The following is a 17,099-nucleotide window of genomic DNA, read 5'->3' as shown; positions in this document are numbered from 1 at the left end:
TCTGTATTGTGCTGAGATCTATCTTTGATAAATAAATTGATTGAGCCTGGTTATCAGATATTTTACCAATAAAGGAGCGGAACCCTCAATATCTGGCCTAGGCTTAGGTAACCATGGGAGCGTTTCAAAAGTCATTGACTCCTTGGTCCCATTAGGGGGTTACCATAACACTGTCTGTCCATGGAACCACTGTTGTAGATGGGATAAGAGAGAATTCTATACCCATTTTAATGTCCAGCACATTACTCTATTTCTGGTAAGAACAAAGAAAAGAATAATTATCTGAATTAAAAACAAGTGCTGTTCTGTGGACTGACTGACAGAGGGTACACTGTTCAGTAATACTTAGGCCCCATTACCAATAATGGAAATGCCACTGTATTCCTGAGCTATGCATCTGCAGAGGATAATATTGAAACACTGCTCTTTGGTGGCTACAGACTGTCATACTACATGTTCTACCCTTCTCGGATTCTTGGTTTCTCATTAGTGCATCAGGTCTCTTCAAACCACATGCCTTAGCTCCACAGGATACTAGGATTCTGCCTTAATCCACTTCTGGTGCTCACATTCCTCCTTCTAGTTTGTTATTCTTAACCATTATCTCCTCCATAGTCTTGTCTTATCTTCAGATCCATTATAATTTAATCGTCAATTGGCATATCTCATACCTTCTGATATATGAAGACTTTGGCGTCCTTAATTCTACTCATCTCTATCTGATCCTAAAGCACCCTTATTTTCTCCTCCATAATTGTCATCATCTTCTACTTCATGCATCCTACAGCTTTGACAACACACCATCTTGATTCCATCAAAAGACAGTCTTGTACTTGCTTCTTTCTGCTAACAGAATTTTTTTTCATGTGTCAGGTGTTAAATTGTTCTCTTCCTTACATGCTCTCTCTTAGTTTTACTCTTGGAAACTCAGATATGTAAGAATCTCTTCTCACTTGCAAAGCTGTCACTCCTCCAACTGTATCTTCCTACTCTTCCGTCTTCAGGAATTTCTTTGTTGTTGTTGTTGTTTCCTGTTCATTGGGCTTTTCTTAGCTCAGCTCTGCCCCTCGTTTTTTACTCACTCACAAAACCAAGATGCACTTCTAGCATTCCAACAAAATTACATACACATTACCCAGCAGAACTTTGTGTTAATCACCCATAACTCCAAAACCCTTTTACTTGTCTCTGCTGCTCCTGCAAGGCTGTAGGAACTTCCTGTTTGCTATCCTATATTTGCTGGGTCCTAAGTACACCTCTACCTCGATAGAACGCTGTCCTTAGGAGCCAAAAAATCTTACTGCGTTATAGGTGAAACTGCGTTATATCGAACTTGCTTTGATCCACCGTAGTGTGCAGCCTCCCCCCCGCCCCAGAGCCCTGCTTTACTGCGTTATATCAGAATTCGTGTTATATCGGGTCGCGTTATATCGAGGTAGAGGTGTATCATACATTTCTTTCTTGCTCAGCTCCACCTCTGATTGTACTAATTCACCAACCTCCATCTGCTCAATGCTCCCACAAAGCTTACAAAATATCATTAATCAGTGCTTAAAACACAACACTAAACTGACCAATTCTTGTTATTAATAGTATGTGCTGGTTATTGAAAATATTCAGTGATGTGCTTTTCATAATATTTTATCTTAATTATATGGGCATAAAGAAGACAAGCAAGTATTACTTCCTGAAAGTATACTTCAGCCATTTAATTACATTACCTTGATTGGGTCCCATTGACCAAAAGAACTGGGATGTTTATAAGAGAGAACCAACATCTTGCGTGCAAGTGGCAAACTTATTGGGTAACATTTCTCAAAAATGCTTTCTCGATTTTCTACTAGATGCTTCAATTTGCTATACAATTGGTAACGTACAATGTGAGGTTTTCGCCCTCCATTGATGGTGATTTGTGGTATCAGCAACCTTTCAAGTTCTTCCTGAATAATGAAAGAATAATGTATGACAAAAATCATAAACATGATCAAATGTTGTAATGAAGGGTGAGGTGAATAATAACTGCCATTAACTATTAGTGATCTTTGAACTAAATTCTCTGCTAGTGTAAATCAGTGTACCTCAATTGACTTCAGCTGAAGATCTGGCCCCTCTGTTTTCATTATTAAGATTTGTATTACAGTATTACAATATGCTAAAATAAAATCAGAAAACTATAATTTCCATTAATTTTGAAGACTCTAACTCCATTTAGCTGAACTTTTAAAAGGTCTCTTATCAAAACCAATGAAATGTCATGTATTTTTTTCTATTTTACCTGACCCCCATTGCTTATTTAGCTATTATTTATGCATAAAAATGGTTCCCCGGTTCCTCCTGGTCCATTTTGGTGACTTGCGGCAGGTCAGTTTCTGTTCTTGACAGAATTGATATAGTGGAGTCAGGTTTGGTGGATTGTTTATTGATACTATGAACATGTTCTTATCTACACTATACATGAATCCTGACAGTTTTACATAGGGAACTCCAGAACCCTAGTCTGAGTTGCCACCAGGCCTCCAACTGTCCTCCCAAATACCAGGGGACCTGCTCCTCCTAGCTGCCCAATTGCTTTCCACTGAGGAGTCAAAAGAGCCTCAGCAGATTCATTGCACTGTCCTCTGCTCACATATTACAGCTCAGCTACTTGATTACAATATAAAAATGGTCTGTTTTCTAATTAATCTCTTCCATCTGTCTGATCCTTTTAGAGAGGCTGCTATCCAGTGTTTTGATATCAAAATTTACTATTGCATAATTGAGTGAGATGCCACAGTACCCAGTGGTAGCAATAACGAATGAAGAAGATAGGAAGAATAAGTTATTTATTAATAAATAAGCCTGCTATTTAGACAAAATTCTTGGGTATCAATAATAATGAGAAAATAAATTTTGAGTAAGTTAAAATGAGAGTTAGATACAGTAAGGGGAAAATACTAACCTGTAATTGTGGCTCTTAAATTTACTATTTATGTAGATCTACATTCCGGAGTCTTTGCTTCAATCCATCATAGGCAGGGTGCTATGCAGCACAAAATTCTAAAACACAAACCACCTCTCCAATAGCAGATGCCTATGCACCTCTTGAAACAATAATTACCAACATTCTCATCTGCTTGTTCCTTTTTGACCAACTTAGTCATCAAAATACTAATAAAACAAATAATGTACTCCTAAACTTCAGTGGTGAGAATGGGAGAGGAATGTGGAGCTGTAAAAATACTACCTTCAAAAAACAGGTAGTATTCCATTAGCTCCACCTGGACCCTTTTATTGTACTTGAAGGAGTCTAAACATGTTGCTGCATAAAAGACATTAAAAGGTTCAATTTTGATTCTCTCTCACTGATTTGGTATTGTATTTTTTTACAAGAATAATATGTTGTTTTTTTAACTGTCATCCTGCAAAGTTATCTTACACTCAGAAAGGGGACAGAGTCGCAATCAACCCCATAACCATGACATAGATTTGACAGCCAGAAGGGGCCATTATGATCATCTAGTCTGTCCTCCTGCATTAATTAGCTCATAAAAAGGAAACAAAGATCTCAAATACTATAACTTTGAAATCTGACAACTAAATTAAATCAACTATAAAACTGGAAGCACTTCTTGCCTCATGCCATGTTATTTGATAAAGTAGATAATGAAGAAAGTACCTGTACTCCTTGTAAATTATTACTATCTGTTTCATACTTTTCTGTAATTTCATTTTTCATGCGATCAGCAGCATCAGCCTCCTGCTCTTCCTCCTCCTCATCTACCTCTTCCTCTTTTGGGAACTCTTCTTCAAGAATCATTTCAATATCTTCTTCTTCATCTTCATCCTCTTCGTCACTAGCCTCCTCCTCTTCCCTATATGCTGCAGCCTAAAGTATAAAATGTTCAACTGTTTCATGCCTACTGTACAGAAGTTCAGAAGAAAGAAACTAATATTATTTTCTCTCACACACTTTCCCCTTTTTTGTCCACTGTTTTAGCTTATAAATAATTTGCAAAGATGATTTGCAGAGGTGGGGAAAGAGTACACTATTTCACTAAGACACACCAGCTTAAATAGAGAAGTTAAAAAGTTTGCTTCTGAGGAAGACTTATTTTCAGCAATAGCTTCATGTTTTGTTATGATTTTGTTGTGAATTTTTTGAATCAAATTCAAATTACTATTCATAAATGTTAACCAACTTACAGTAATTGAGTTTCAAATAAAGCTTCTGGTTTAACCAGATACAGTATTTATCTATAAAAGCTGCTGAAATCGAAGAGCAGACTTATCAGAAAATATTTATTAAAAACTAAAAACCTAAGTATTTTTACACCCTTCCACATCTCCTTGCCACTTGTCATTGTTTATCATTGTAACTAGTTATTTTGGTAGTGGGAAGAAGTTCATTGAATCTGGGAGCACAGTTGGGAATGCTGAAAAAAACAAACTTCTGAAGAATACCATAAATGCCTTTAATAATGAGCTTTATAAACAATGACATGAACTGAACAACTAAAACTCCAATTTATTTTTTGGAAAATGGAAGTCTTAATTAAAAAATGTAAATAAGTAACTTTTAGATTAATATTTGGAAAGAAAACACAGAAAAGCACTGTATCATGGCTTGAATGCAGTTGTAGAGTGCAGTTCTGTTGACATAACAGAAATGTATTTTAATTACTGTTTTCTAATGCACTGTAGCTAGCATGCTTTGCTATTGCAGTTTGACAGGGTCTTATTACAAACAAGCTTGTTAGCTGACACCATACCTGAGAATACCCAGGAGGAGGCAAAGAGTTTGAATATAGCGCTAGTACATTTTGTAACTGAGTTGAGTATGATAACTTCATGTTTCAGAGTAACCATGGCCTCAATTCAACAAGATGCTTAAAATGTGCCTCACCTGAATTTAATGGGACTATTCATGTGCTCAAAGATAGGCATGTGCTTAAGTACCTTGCTGAATAGGAGTTCATGTTTACAAGTAATTTAAAACATAGTTATAAATATTCTGTGGACAGTCTCCAATATGTAGCTTTGTTCCCAATCAATAGTAAAATGCCTTAAATATCTGATTAAATTATAATGGAAAAAGAGAGGTTTCTGACAACTTCAGTTATAGTATTGCTACTGCATGTTACTCTAAATAAAACTTAGAGATTATAATCATAGACATTTTAGATATTCCTAACACAGACCAAATCAAATATTTCCATTTTTAATTTTTTTCCATTATATTATTCTTACCTCCTCTTTCTTTTTGGCTTGCTCTGCTAAAAGTTCTGCCCTTCTTTTGGCAATCTTCTCTTCCTATTAGTGAAAAAAAGACTTAATAAAATAACAGTAATAAAATTGATGACATCTTCATCATCTGGACCCATGGGAAGGAGACCCTGGAAGAATTCCACCATGATTTCAACAGCTTCAACCCCACCATCAACCTCAGCCTGGACCAATCTACACGGGAGGTCCACTTCCTAGACACCACTGTACAAATAAGCGATGGCCACATTAACACCACCCTATACCGAAAACCCACCGACCGCTACGCCTACCTTCATGCCTCCAACCTTAAGCATATTCTCACCAGCAACCACGCACCACACCATAACAACTCTAACTCAGGAACCAACCCATGCAACAAACCTCGATGCCAACTCTGCCCACATATCTACACCAGCAACACCATCACAGGACCTAACCAGATCAGCTACAACATCACCGGCTCATTCACCTGCACGTCCACCAATGTTATATATGCCATCATATGCCAGCAATGCCCCTTTGCTATGTACATTGGCCAAACTGGACAGTCACTACGCAAGAGGATAAATGGACACAAGTCAGATATCAGGAATGGCAATATACAAAAACCTGTAGGAGAACACTTCAAACTCCCTGGCCACACAATAGCAGATGTTAAGGTAGCCATTTTACAGCAAAAAAACTTCAGGACCAGACTCCAAAGAGAAACTGCTGAGCTCCAGTTCATTTGCAAATTTGACACCATCAGATCAGGATTAAACAAAGACTGTGAATGGCTTTCCAACTACAGAAGCAGTTTCTCCTCCCTTGGTGTTCACACCTCAACTGCTAGCAGAGCACCTCACCCTCCCTGATTGAACTAACCTCATTATCTCCATACTGATTTATACCTGCCTCTGGAGATTTCCATTACTTGCATCTGAAGAAGTGAGGTTCTTACCCACGAAAGCTTATGCTCCCAATACTTCTGTTAGTCTTAAAGGTGCCACAGGACCCTCTGTTGCTTTTTAATAAAATAACAATACTTTGAATTTCTGCAACGCCTCTCATCCAAGGAACTTAAAGTGGATTTCACCTTTTTTGACATACTAATAAGAACCAAAAATCTTATTAATTTGGGACCAAACCCTGAATTCCACAGATTCTCCTTACTCAGTCCAAAACTCTCATTGAATCAACATGTCTAAAAATGAGAATGAACTTCAGGATTTATCCCTCTGTATTTATTAAGAGTGGAGCTCTTCTATCATGTAAAGTTAAATTTGCTCAACATTTCCCATTTTAAGACCCTGATTTTAGTTGCTTATAACTTTGAAGAAGTGTAACAATTCAGGCTGCAATTTTTTATGTTGGATCTCTGCCTCATTCTGCGTTTTTTGGGAAAGTGTTAAAAAAACAGATCAGCTATAAAAAATGCAGAATGAGGCAGATATTGATAATGCAGAATGAGAACGAGATTAGGGAAAAAAGATGTTCCACCCATGCTGAAAAAGTTCTTACAGCCTTCATGTTGAGATGCTCTAGTGCTGCCATGCTTTGAAGTAAGAACCTGAAAGGGGTCAGGCTAAGTGTCTGATGTGCCTTTTATTGCTCATTCTATACATGCTCAGTAGCAACTTTTTAAGGTTTTGGCTGCTACATTCTCCAAAGAGTCTGTCTGATGGGCATGCCATCCAGGGCAGCAGGGAGCTAACCTGCTATTGTGACTACCACCTGTTGTAGGCCATTGTGGTGCTGGGCACCTAAACGGAGAGTAGGGACAGTATTTTTTTGTTTCTCTCAATGCTCCCCAGCTAGACCCAGACAGCATTAAGGAGGAGGAGGAAGCTGCAGGGTAGTATTCAACTGCCTAAACTACAAGACCATATTTCCTCTTCCTGCAATCTCCTGCCTCACTTGCTAAGCACCTTCTAACTTCTACAACAAGTGAAGCAGGCGTTAAATAGACAACAGCCTCATTAACTATTTAACCCTGATTAATTCTCTGAACACCATCCATCCTGTGCACTGAATGGGGAAAAATAGTATGTGATCATGCAATTAAAAATGGTCAATCTTAATTCCTAACTTTTAAGTGCTTGACTTTGCAACCTTATCATTCTTTTAATGAAGTTTTGTGTATGTAATTTCCTACATTAAAAAAAAAACTGAAAAAATATTCCATCATACGGAACTATAATGACTCCCACATAGTTCATTAACAAGGTTAGAATCTTTAGATTCACAACACAGACATGTGCCACTTGAACTAACAGAGTAACTAATGAGGATGAGGCACACATTTTGTCAGCAGGATTCAAAGTGAAGTTCTGGAACAGCCTTCCAAGGGGAGCAGTGGGGGCAAAAGATATATCTGGCTTCAAGACTAAGCTTGATAAGTTTATGGAGGGGATGATATAATGGGATAGCCTAATTTTGGCAATTAATTAGTCTTTGACTACTAGTGGTAAATATGCCCAATGGCTTGTGATGGGATGTTAGATGGGGTGGGATCTGAGTTACTACAGAGAATTCTTTCCTGGGTGTCTGGCTGGTGAATCTTGCCCATATGCTCAGGGTTTAGCTGATCACCATATTTGGAGTTTGGAAGGAATTTTCCTCCAGGGCAGATTGGCAGAAGCCCTGGGGGTTTTCCATCTTCCTCTGCAGCATGGGGCACGGGTCACTTGCTGGAAGATTTTCTGCACCTTGAAGTCTTTATACCATGATTTAAGGACTTCAATGGCTCAGACACAGGTTTGATACAGGAGTGGGTGGGTGAGATTCTGTGGCCTGCATTGTGCAGGAGGTCAGACTAGATGATCATAATGGTCCCTTCTGACCTTACAGTCTATGAATCTATGAACTAAGGAATTCCAGGTTCTATTGTAGGTTCTGAGGTGAGTGTGTTCTAGTGGTTACAGATCCTTACTTCCCTGCCCATCTCCTGAATCCTGAGTCCTTGATGGACCTACCCTCTCCAGGCCATCCTCAACATAGTTTCCCTTCTTGGCTCTCCCTTGGTTCCTCATCTCTATACGCCCTTCTTCCCACCCTGTGTCTCCATGTTCCAGTTCCCCTCACTGGCTCTTAGTTCCAGTCTCCTCCTTCACTACCCTCTAGATTCCACTCCTCTCTATTCAGCATTTCAGTTATGCTTCTTTCTCCTCGCCCTCCTCACTGGATGGATGGATGGATAGGCTAAGGAGCCAATTAGCCTATCAACCTAAGGCTGATAAAGAAGCAGGAAGGAAGTGCCAAGGGCAGGAGAGGGGACTAGGGCTGGGTTAGCCCAGTTACATGGATGCCTCAGGGGAGGGAGACCTCTGTTCCCCTCAGGTTCTGAGGGGAGGGCCAAAAAGCGCAGGTGGTGCTGTAAACAGACTGTTGCATTGGTTTGTGGTGGAAATGGTGGAGGGAACTTAAAATAAAAGGGTATAGTGAAGGCACAACTATTGGAGTCCATGCAGTTTCTGCAGGGAAGAAGGTGGTAGAGGAGCCACGCCCCGTTACATGTAGTATTAGAAATGTCATGAAATTTTATAGTGCAAAGTGCAAAGTCACACCTTTAGGGAGTAATAAGAAAAATTTTGCCGGCAGCTGGGGACATATCAGTTGGAAGAGACGAAACACCTGGGTGTATTGATCGATCACAGGGTGACTATGAGCTACCAGTATGAGGGAGCCATGAAAAGGGCTAATGCAATTGTAGAATGCATCAGGCAAGGTATTTCCAGCAGAGATAAGGAAGTGTTATTACAACTATACAAGGCACTGGTGAGACCTCATCTGGAATACTGTGGGCAGTTCTGGTTTCCCATGTTTAAGAAAGATGAATGCAAATTGGAACAGGTGCAGAGAAGTGCTACTAGGATAATCAGAGGAATGGAGAACCTATCTTACGAAAGGAGATGTAAGGAGGTTGGGTTGTTTAGCCTAACCAAATGAAGGCTGTGGGGGGAAATATGATTGTTCTCTAAAAATACATCAGAGGAATAAATATCAGGGAGGGAGAAGAGTTATTTAAGTTAAGGGCCAATGTTAGCACAAGAACAAATGGATATACGCTGGCCATTAACAAGTTTAGGCTTGAAATTGGACAAAGGTTTCTAACCATCAAAGTAGTGAAGTTCTGGAACAGCCTCCCAAGCGTAAATGGTGGATTCTCTGTAACTTGAAGTCTTTAAATCATGATTTGAGGACTTCAGTATCTCAGCCAGAGGTTCTGAGTCTATTACAGGAGTGGGTGGGTGATGTTCTGTGGCCAGCGATGTGCAGGAGGTCAGACTAGATGATCACAATAGTCTCTTCTCGCCTTAAAGTCTATGTACATCTATAATTTATCGACCCTGAAAAGTAATATAAGTTCTATGTGCTAGTGTGAATCATGATGCACTAAATAGGTCAAGGTTCTCAAACTGTTTAACATTCAGCCCTTCTTTTTTCAAAGTTTATAATCTAAGAAGGGAAGGAGTCTGGACAGTAATAGGGCATGGATGGCCATTCTTTTTATTTCTGGTGATTAGAGCCAAAGCAAAGTCTCCAGCTGTGACACATGGGAAAGGCATGCATTTCTGTATGCATTCAAGCTGAAAGTATCACACTGACAATGACATTATCACACACACTCATTGGCAGACGAGAATCAAAAAGTCAAAAGACAGAATAGAATAACATGATTTGATGTTTTTTAAAAATCTCATGATTTTGGGGGCCAACATCCTGATTTTTGACTTCTTGAGGTTGACAGTACTGCATCTCCAAACCTCAAAGATGAGACTTTTAGAGCAGAGCTCTAACTTTTGACAACTGCTGGAGCAAAACTTTTACTTCTAGCAGATGAGGATCTCCAGGGCAAAGGAAAACCCCAGCTATGCCCTTTTCCTCTGGATAGACCCCTGTACTAAGGCCTGAGAGGGAGATGGTATAAGCATAACTCTGACCACTTCAGAATTGTTCAACTTGCCTCCGGTGCTCCCCGTAGGACTATGAAGTTCTGCTTCATCCCCCAATGCAGAGATCTGCCTAAATGGTATAATCTAACTGTGAATGATTCCCCTTCATCCTCAAATGTTCTGTTATGGGTGGGCACCCTAACAGGGGTTAACATCCCTTTTCCCCTCTCAGGTCCTTAAGAACCCCACAACGGGTTCTCTTGCCTCAATAATACCCTTCCTAGGGGCCAGTTTATTGCAAAAACAAACTGCGAATAATTCATAATAAAAGTCCAAAAAACAAAGTCTGCCTGCCACTCCCAGTGCATAGTTGTTAAAATCCCATGACAGTCTGTCAACATAGCACATACCACACTCTGGGGTTTTCCACCACACCTGGGTTCTTCTTCAGTCCCCTCCCATCCTTCTGCCAGGACAGCCACTCCATCTCTTCCAGCTGTAGTATATCCCTGTTCTTCGGAGAGGATCTTCCCACCACCGCCAACTCTCTTCTGGGACTTCATCCTTACCTGGGGAGTATCCCCTTCTCTCCCCCAGCCGTCTGGCTCCAGTTCTTCAGCATGGAGGTAAGCTCCTTCACTGCTCCCCTGCCTTCAGCCCTCTCCGAGCCTCAGCTCTGGCTCTCCAATTTGGGGAGGTCAGCTAGCAAACCCCTCTGATGTTCAGCTTTCCTTCAAGGACCTCTATTCTCTATGATTCTCCATGATCCTTTATAGCGCCAGGTGCTGCCCCGCTGTATTAACTGACCACCTGAGGTGGCATAGGAGATTGAGGCCTCCTTGTAACACTAATCTAAAATGTGTTTGTTACTGAAAGAATAAAACCTACCTTTATTTTTTCTTTCATGTCTTTCAGCTTCTTCTTATTTTCCATTTTTTTATTTTGTCTATCCCTCCATTTTTTCAAACGTGGAGGAAGAAGACGATCAGAAATGTCACTTTCTTCCACTTGGATAAAAACTGCAACATCAGGACAAAGTCCTCGCTCTGATAAGTACTGGGCCTCCTCAAATGTACGAGGGAAACCATCCAGTATAAATCCTGTGGATCTGATTGGAAACAAAAATAAAGATGATGTACTTCTAAAGTAAACTTTTACCACACAGAAAATTCAGTGAGTGAATGGCAAAAAGAAAAAAAACCCATTTCATTAAAAGGATTTTTTAATAGTAATTTTAAAAAGTCATCATTTTTCCTCTCAATTTCTTGCAATTCCCTCTTTAGGCTGGTCTATATGGTGCAGCAATGTGCATCAGAGGGGTGTGAATTCAAATGTGCACTGAGTTGCACATTAATCTTGCTGGCACACACTAAAAAGTTCCCTAGTGAGTAGACAAGCCCTTAGAAAACTAGAAGCAATTTTTCACTTTTTATTTTATTTATTTTATTCTGCTTAGCAAAAATTGTCTTTCCCTCTGTATTTTGAATGGTGCAAAAATCAAATGCCCATTTTGTTTAAGAGTAATTTCAGCCTAGATAGCATTGTGTCTAAAAGAGCTTTGAGTGCCTGCATCTTCAATTTTGCTAGTGTGGCTCTGAAAATAGTGTTTGTTAGCCACTGCTGTAGAATCATAAGTGGGGGCACAAATCATTGTTTTGGTATAGTCTGTCATGTGAAGTTTGTTAGCTGATGATTTCCTTTCAGGGAATGACCTCTCCCGCAGTCCATGACATGGACTACACCTCTCTGCATGAGCTAAACCTCTCTCCCCGCAAATACTGGAGTCAGTTCAGACTTGTCTATGGAACTCCAGGTCCTGGGTCATACTCCTTACATCTTCATACTCGATAAGTACCTCCAAAGCTGAATTTTGTGTTTCTGTACTTCTTATTATTAGATTGAATATAAGAGTAATATTTCATATACATGGGCTTTGATATAGACAAAGCACTTACCTTACGTGACGCAGATGGCAGGAAAGGTCAGACTCGGAAAGGAAACTTAATCTTTTGCCCAGTCAGACATTTGGACAAAAGTAGGAAGGAAAGATAAATAGCACAGTAGGACTTCCCTCAAATTAGTAGTATTAAAATTGTTTCTGGACCTCATTTGGAGTCTGTCCCATTGAAGGATTATTTTACAAATGAATGAAGTCAAACCTATAGTGCTTTTTCGAAAAAAGGTTGATGGATGACAAGGCTTTACAGACTTCCTTTGTGGAAGCTAGCACTCTTTCTGCCTAGGATACCTCTGTGGAAAGTATTGAGTGGGTGCTGATATTTTCTAAAATTACTTTATCTATGCACAAATATGCTTTTGTGCCCAGCATGTTTGGCGGGGACAGCACAGAACACCACATCAGGCAAGGATTGCCCCATGCTGGCAGAAACCTCAGCTTCACATTTAAGGCAGATGTAAGACCCCTTTGTGTTGGCAGAGTGGTGGAAAGGGGCTACAGAATGGGCCAGGGTCTGACCCAGTGTTTTTCTGAATTGATAGATTCTCCAACATTATATTTTAATAGTTCGTCTTACATTAGGCATGTGTCATGATTTCTCTATATGATGTTGAGGGTTTCGGCAAAATGAAAGAATTATTTTCTCCTGAGGAATGGGAGAAATATTTAACACTGACTATGAATGATTTTGGAGCATGGAGAACAATCTTTCCTTGTGGATGGTGGAGCAAGTGATAGAATCATATAAATGTAGGGCTGGAAGAGACCTCGAGAGGTCATTTCATGTCGCACAAGAATGGAGATTTCAGAGACTTTTCTTGCCAACATGACTTCAATCAGGAGACATGTTTATGGAAAGAAAATGCAAGGAATTAGATGCCATCAGATTGAACAGATAGGTCACAAGACCTTGCAGCACTGAAGGCAGATCCTAGATAGGGAAGATAAGCCCAGATGTTGCTTTGGATACACATGCTGCTTTAAGGGACTTAGTTATTATTGTGTAATCTTTCAGAGTCTTTAATGAGTCTACATTTATGTCACTATTTAATGTCAAGATGTCACATGTGATGGTGGGAAGTTTTAGGTCCAGAACAGTATGATGGTTCTCAGGGTACCCAGGATTGTGAGTCACCTTGTTACCCCCTGCCAGCAGTGGGAGGGAGTCTCGCTTGTGCTTACTTGGGTGTCAGCTCTCTGATACCACCAGCCTGTTAGCCCCTCAAGCATTCTCCTCTGGGCAACACCAGCCTTTACTTTGCCTTGCAGGTTAACAATAGATGCAGCCCAGTCCCCAAGTCCTTTTGAAGCATTCCCTTGTAATGTCCAGCTCCTTTTCCACTGAATACTCAGTGATATCAGATCTGCTGTCCTCAAAGGAACAATATGTACCCCGCTTGTATGATCACAGCACTGAGACATGCATCCGACGAAGTGGGCATTCACCCACGAAAGCTTATGCTCCAATATATCTGTTAGTCTTAAAGGTGCCACAGGACTCTCTGTTGCTTTTTACAGATCCAGACTAACACGGCTACCCCTCTGATACTTAGCACTGAGATATGTGTATAGTGAAAACAAGGATATGTTTATTACCAAAGATTCAAGCAACAGTGAGTAAAGATATTGGGAACAAAAGGTTACATATAAAACAAAATCATAATACACTTTCTAGAGACTAAACTTAACCTATAGGTTAACCTGTCTAAAGAAGTCTGTTTCATCCCCAAACTCCTCTGCACCATTTTCAACCAAGGTTGGCAGAGAGCCTGTTTTCATGAATGTAAACACACTGCTTATTTACTTCCTAAGTATAGGGTTAGGGGGTGTCTTCTTTGCCTTCTACTTATACTCCCCAAAGTTTTATCTCTGAATACAGACCCATGGCTTATTTCCTTCCCTGTTGATGTCACACTGCTCCATTGACGTCATATGTAAATAGTTATCCATTGTGTTAGCTTACAATACTTAAGACCTCATGACATTCTTTGGTAAACCAGAATGTATGCACCAGAATCAGGACATTCCTGTAACCTTCTGTCAGTTGGCATTAAGGGGATCTTGGGTCACCAACAGCTGAAATATTTTGTTTCCTAGGGCTGATCTTTCTATTTTGACACTAGTAGGAAAATTTTATTCAAACCCATGTGTAAACTGAGAAGCCAGAAGTTCTGCTTGAGACTAAAACCTTTTTTTTTTTTTTACAGCGCATCCCATCTTGTTTAGGGCTTGCCTCTCAACTGCCAAGCTCAGTAGTCTGGGCTGACATGAAAGAGTGGGGCCAGCCATGGAACAGGAGATTTTGTCTTCTGAGAAGAGGGAGTGGAGACCTCTGTGACATCTCCACTAGGTCTGAGAATCACAACCCCTTTGTGACCAATCAGGGAGGAGGAGAATGATAGATGCTTCCTTGCTTCTTATCTTCTGAATAACAGTTCCTATTAGCAGAAAAATGGGAAAGAGGGATGGGGGGTGCCCAAGAAACCAATTCTGCCATCTATGATGCAGAGTGTCCATTTCCTTTGATCTTTGTCTGGTTTCCCTGGTGAAGAAGGGCCTTGTCTTTGCATTTTCATTGGATGTGAATAGATCCATTTGGGGCTGACCAAGATCCATTGATATCAACTGGAAAATTTCTTGGTTCAGGAACAATTCTGAGTTGTCTATCTCCTGACGGCTGAGTCAAACAGCTTTTGTGTTCCATGTCACCTTTACGTGGCTTGCCTTGATGGAGGCTAGATGACCATGTGCCTAAAAAGGACTTTCATTGCTTTGGCATTCACGTGAGAACTTCTTATGCCCCTTAATGATTTAAGTATGCCATGGTCATCATGTTGTATGACAGATCCAGGATGGACTGTTTCCTCAGCAAGGCCTCATTTGATTATAGCAAACTTTAAGTCAAGAAAAATTTTGGACTTAAAGCCTGATAGCATACTTTCAAAAATGCTATGTCAAAGTTATCCTTGGTGTAACTTAAATGAGGCCTCTTTTGACTTACTTTTGCTGCTTCATAAATTTAACTAAGGTTGTACCTGATTAAAATGTAGTTCTAGTCTTGAAACTTCCAAGATAATGAACCAGATAGTGAGATACTCAGAGAGTCATAATGTCCTTGAAGCTTTCCTGCTTCCCAAGGAACAGTGAAAATTGCACTGGCTTCATACTTGGCACAGTACATTCCCCAACACAATGGTACATCTACACCGGTCAGTATGTTGAGTGGGCAAAGCCAAGGATGCATCCAGTCCATATATCATTCTGCCCTTCTCTGTCCAACTGTGTGAGGGGGGTGGCAATGTACTGGTTCTGTGGAGCCTGTTCCCATCCACCACTGCTACCCAACATACAGATAGCTGGTTTAAGGATGTAAGGAGGAACTTTGTGCTCCTTATACCCCTGGGCTAGTCAGGCTACAATTTGGCCCCATAAGAAGTAGAAGGCCACACAGAACTGGGCTCATAAACTGCATATAATTTAGCCTGTCAAACTGTTGGATAATGTTAAAGCAGAAAATTGTGAGAGAAGTACTGGGCAAGTTGAGAAAGTGGAATATGTTCTTGTTTTACAGGAGTTTTAAAAAAAGTTTTCAAACCACCATTATTTTTTCTTCATTTGATTGTGAACAGTCTAAGAACATTTTCCTCCTCTTTGTAATCTTTTAATATACTAAGAAAAATCTTGTTGGCATTTGTAAACTGTAAAAGTTACAGGTATATATTTGGTTAAAATTAAAATTTAACTTTTAACACATGATGCTGCAACTCCTTGCACGTGTGTGGACATGTCCTCACGGCGCGGGATTGACTGCCGCCACTTCCCCATCGACTCCGCTTCCGCCTCTTGCCGCGGTGGAGTTCCGGAGTCGATGGCAGAGCGATCGGGGATCGATTTATCCGTGTCTACACTAGACACGATAAATCGATCCCCAATAGATCGATCACTACCCGCCGATCCTGGTACTACCCGATCCGGCGGGTAGTGATGATGTACCCCAAGTCTGAAAACTTTCTCTGAGATAAATCTTTTCCTTCTATGTCCAGTGCTTTATGAAATATGTCATCTAATTATTCTTTCTCCAACAGGACTGTTTATGAAATCTCATTTAAATACTATTTATCACTTCCCTTCCTGTCCACTTTAGCCTTCTAGAAACAAAAACAGAAAATTAACACTAATATGTTCTCACTAAATCCTACTTATCCTTTTTTGAGAGACTGAGATGTTTTAGGATGGTTTATACTTTATTTTATAACTACTAAAGTGAATATACTTTATTCTTAAATGTATAGGTATATACTGGTATTGCAAGATATTACATATCCAATAGATTATCTATTGCATGTTATTCATTACTTATCTACAATTTGTGGACTTAGTATTGCAAAAATTGAGTTTATTAAAAGAAATTAAACAAAAAGATAAATAATTTGATGTCAATAATAGTTACCGGATTGGCTCCTTTGTCCACCACTCAGGAACAATTTTATCAAGCACTTCTGGTGTCAATGCCTCATTATCTACTATGTTCGCTTTGATTATTTCTTCCTCATCAGTTAACACCACTTCCTTCATCTAGATAGACACAAAAGACCATGAAAAAATTAATATCTATACGTTGCTTGACAATGACATTGCTCTTTGACTGACCCAGAAGATTAGATAATGCATTTCAGGTACAGCTTTTATTCAGTTAAGTTCAGCAGCAATTAGGGTCACCATATCTCATAAATAAAAAAAGAGGACCCTCCACGGGCCCTGGCCCCGCCCATTTCCCCACCCCTAGCCCCGCCCCAACCCTGCCCCTTCCCCCCTAACTCCGCCCCCTCCTCCCTCCCACTCCCAGCCAGTGGGAAAGGGCTGCCCCAGCGCTACCAGCTTCAGGGTTTGCCGGGCAGCCCCCAGACCCTGCACCCCCAGCCGGCGCTTCCCCAGCGCAGCTGGAGCCCGGGAGGGGAAGCGCCCAGCCGCAGCGGCTCTGCTCCTCCCCGACTCTTCGGCTCTGTTTAAGAGCCGGGCTGCCC

The 17,099-nt window shown here is 40.4% G+C and overlaps 1 protein-coding gene across 1 annotated transcript in view; it reads right to left on the bottom strand.

The window, feature by feature from the left end:
* AK9 (adenylate kinase 9) overlaps positions 1 to 17,099 on the bottom strand; it is a 155,146-nt gene that overhangs the window by 31,736 nt on the left and 106,311 nt on the right. The window contains exons 27-31 of the mRNA XM_034765894.1: positions 16,526 to 16,650; positions 11,007 to 11,226; positions 5,227 to 5,289; positions 3,656 to 3,865; positions 1,722 to 1,940 (exon numbers count right to left, since the gene is read on the bottom strand). Coding sequence (XP_034621785.1) covers positions 1,722 to 1,940; positions 3,656 to 3,865; positions 5,227 to 5,289; positions 11,007 to 11,226; positions 16,526 to 16,650 — 837 coding nt within the window. The remainder of the gene's footprint in view (positions 1 to 1,721; positions 1,941 to 3,655; positions 3,866 to 5,226; positions 5,290 to 11,006; positions 11,227 to 16,525; positions 16,651 to 17,099) is intronic.

The sequence above is a fragment of the Trachemys scripta genome, chromosome 3 (assembly GCF_013100865.1).
Source record: "Trachemys scripta elegans isolate TJP31775 chromosome 3, CAS_Tse_1.0, whole genome shotgun sequence".
Classification (NCBI taxonomy): domain Eukaryota; kingdom Metazoa; phylum Chordata; order Testudines; family Emydidae; genus Trachemys; species Trachemys scripta.
The sequence above is the reverse complement of the archived record's forward strand: the minus strand, read 5'-3'. Positions and strand labels throughout refer to the sequence as shown.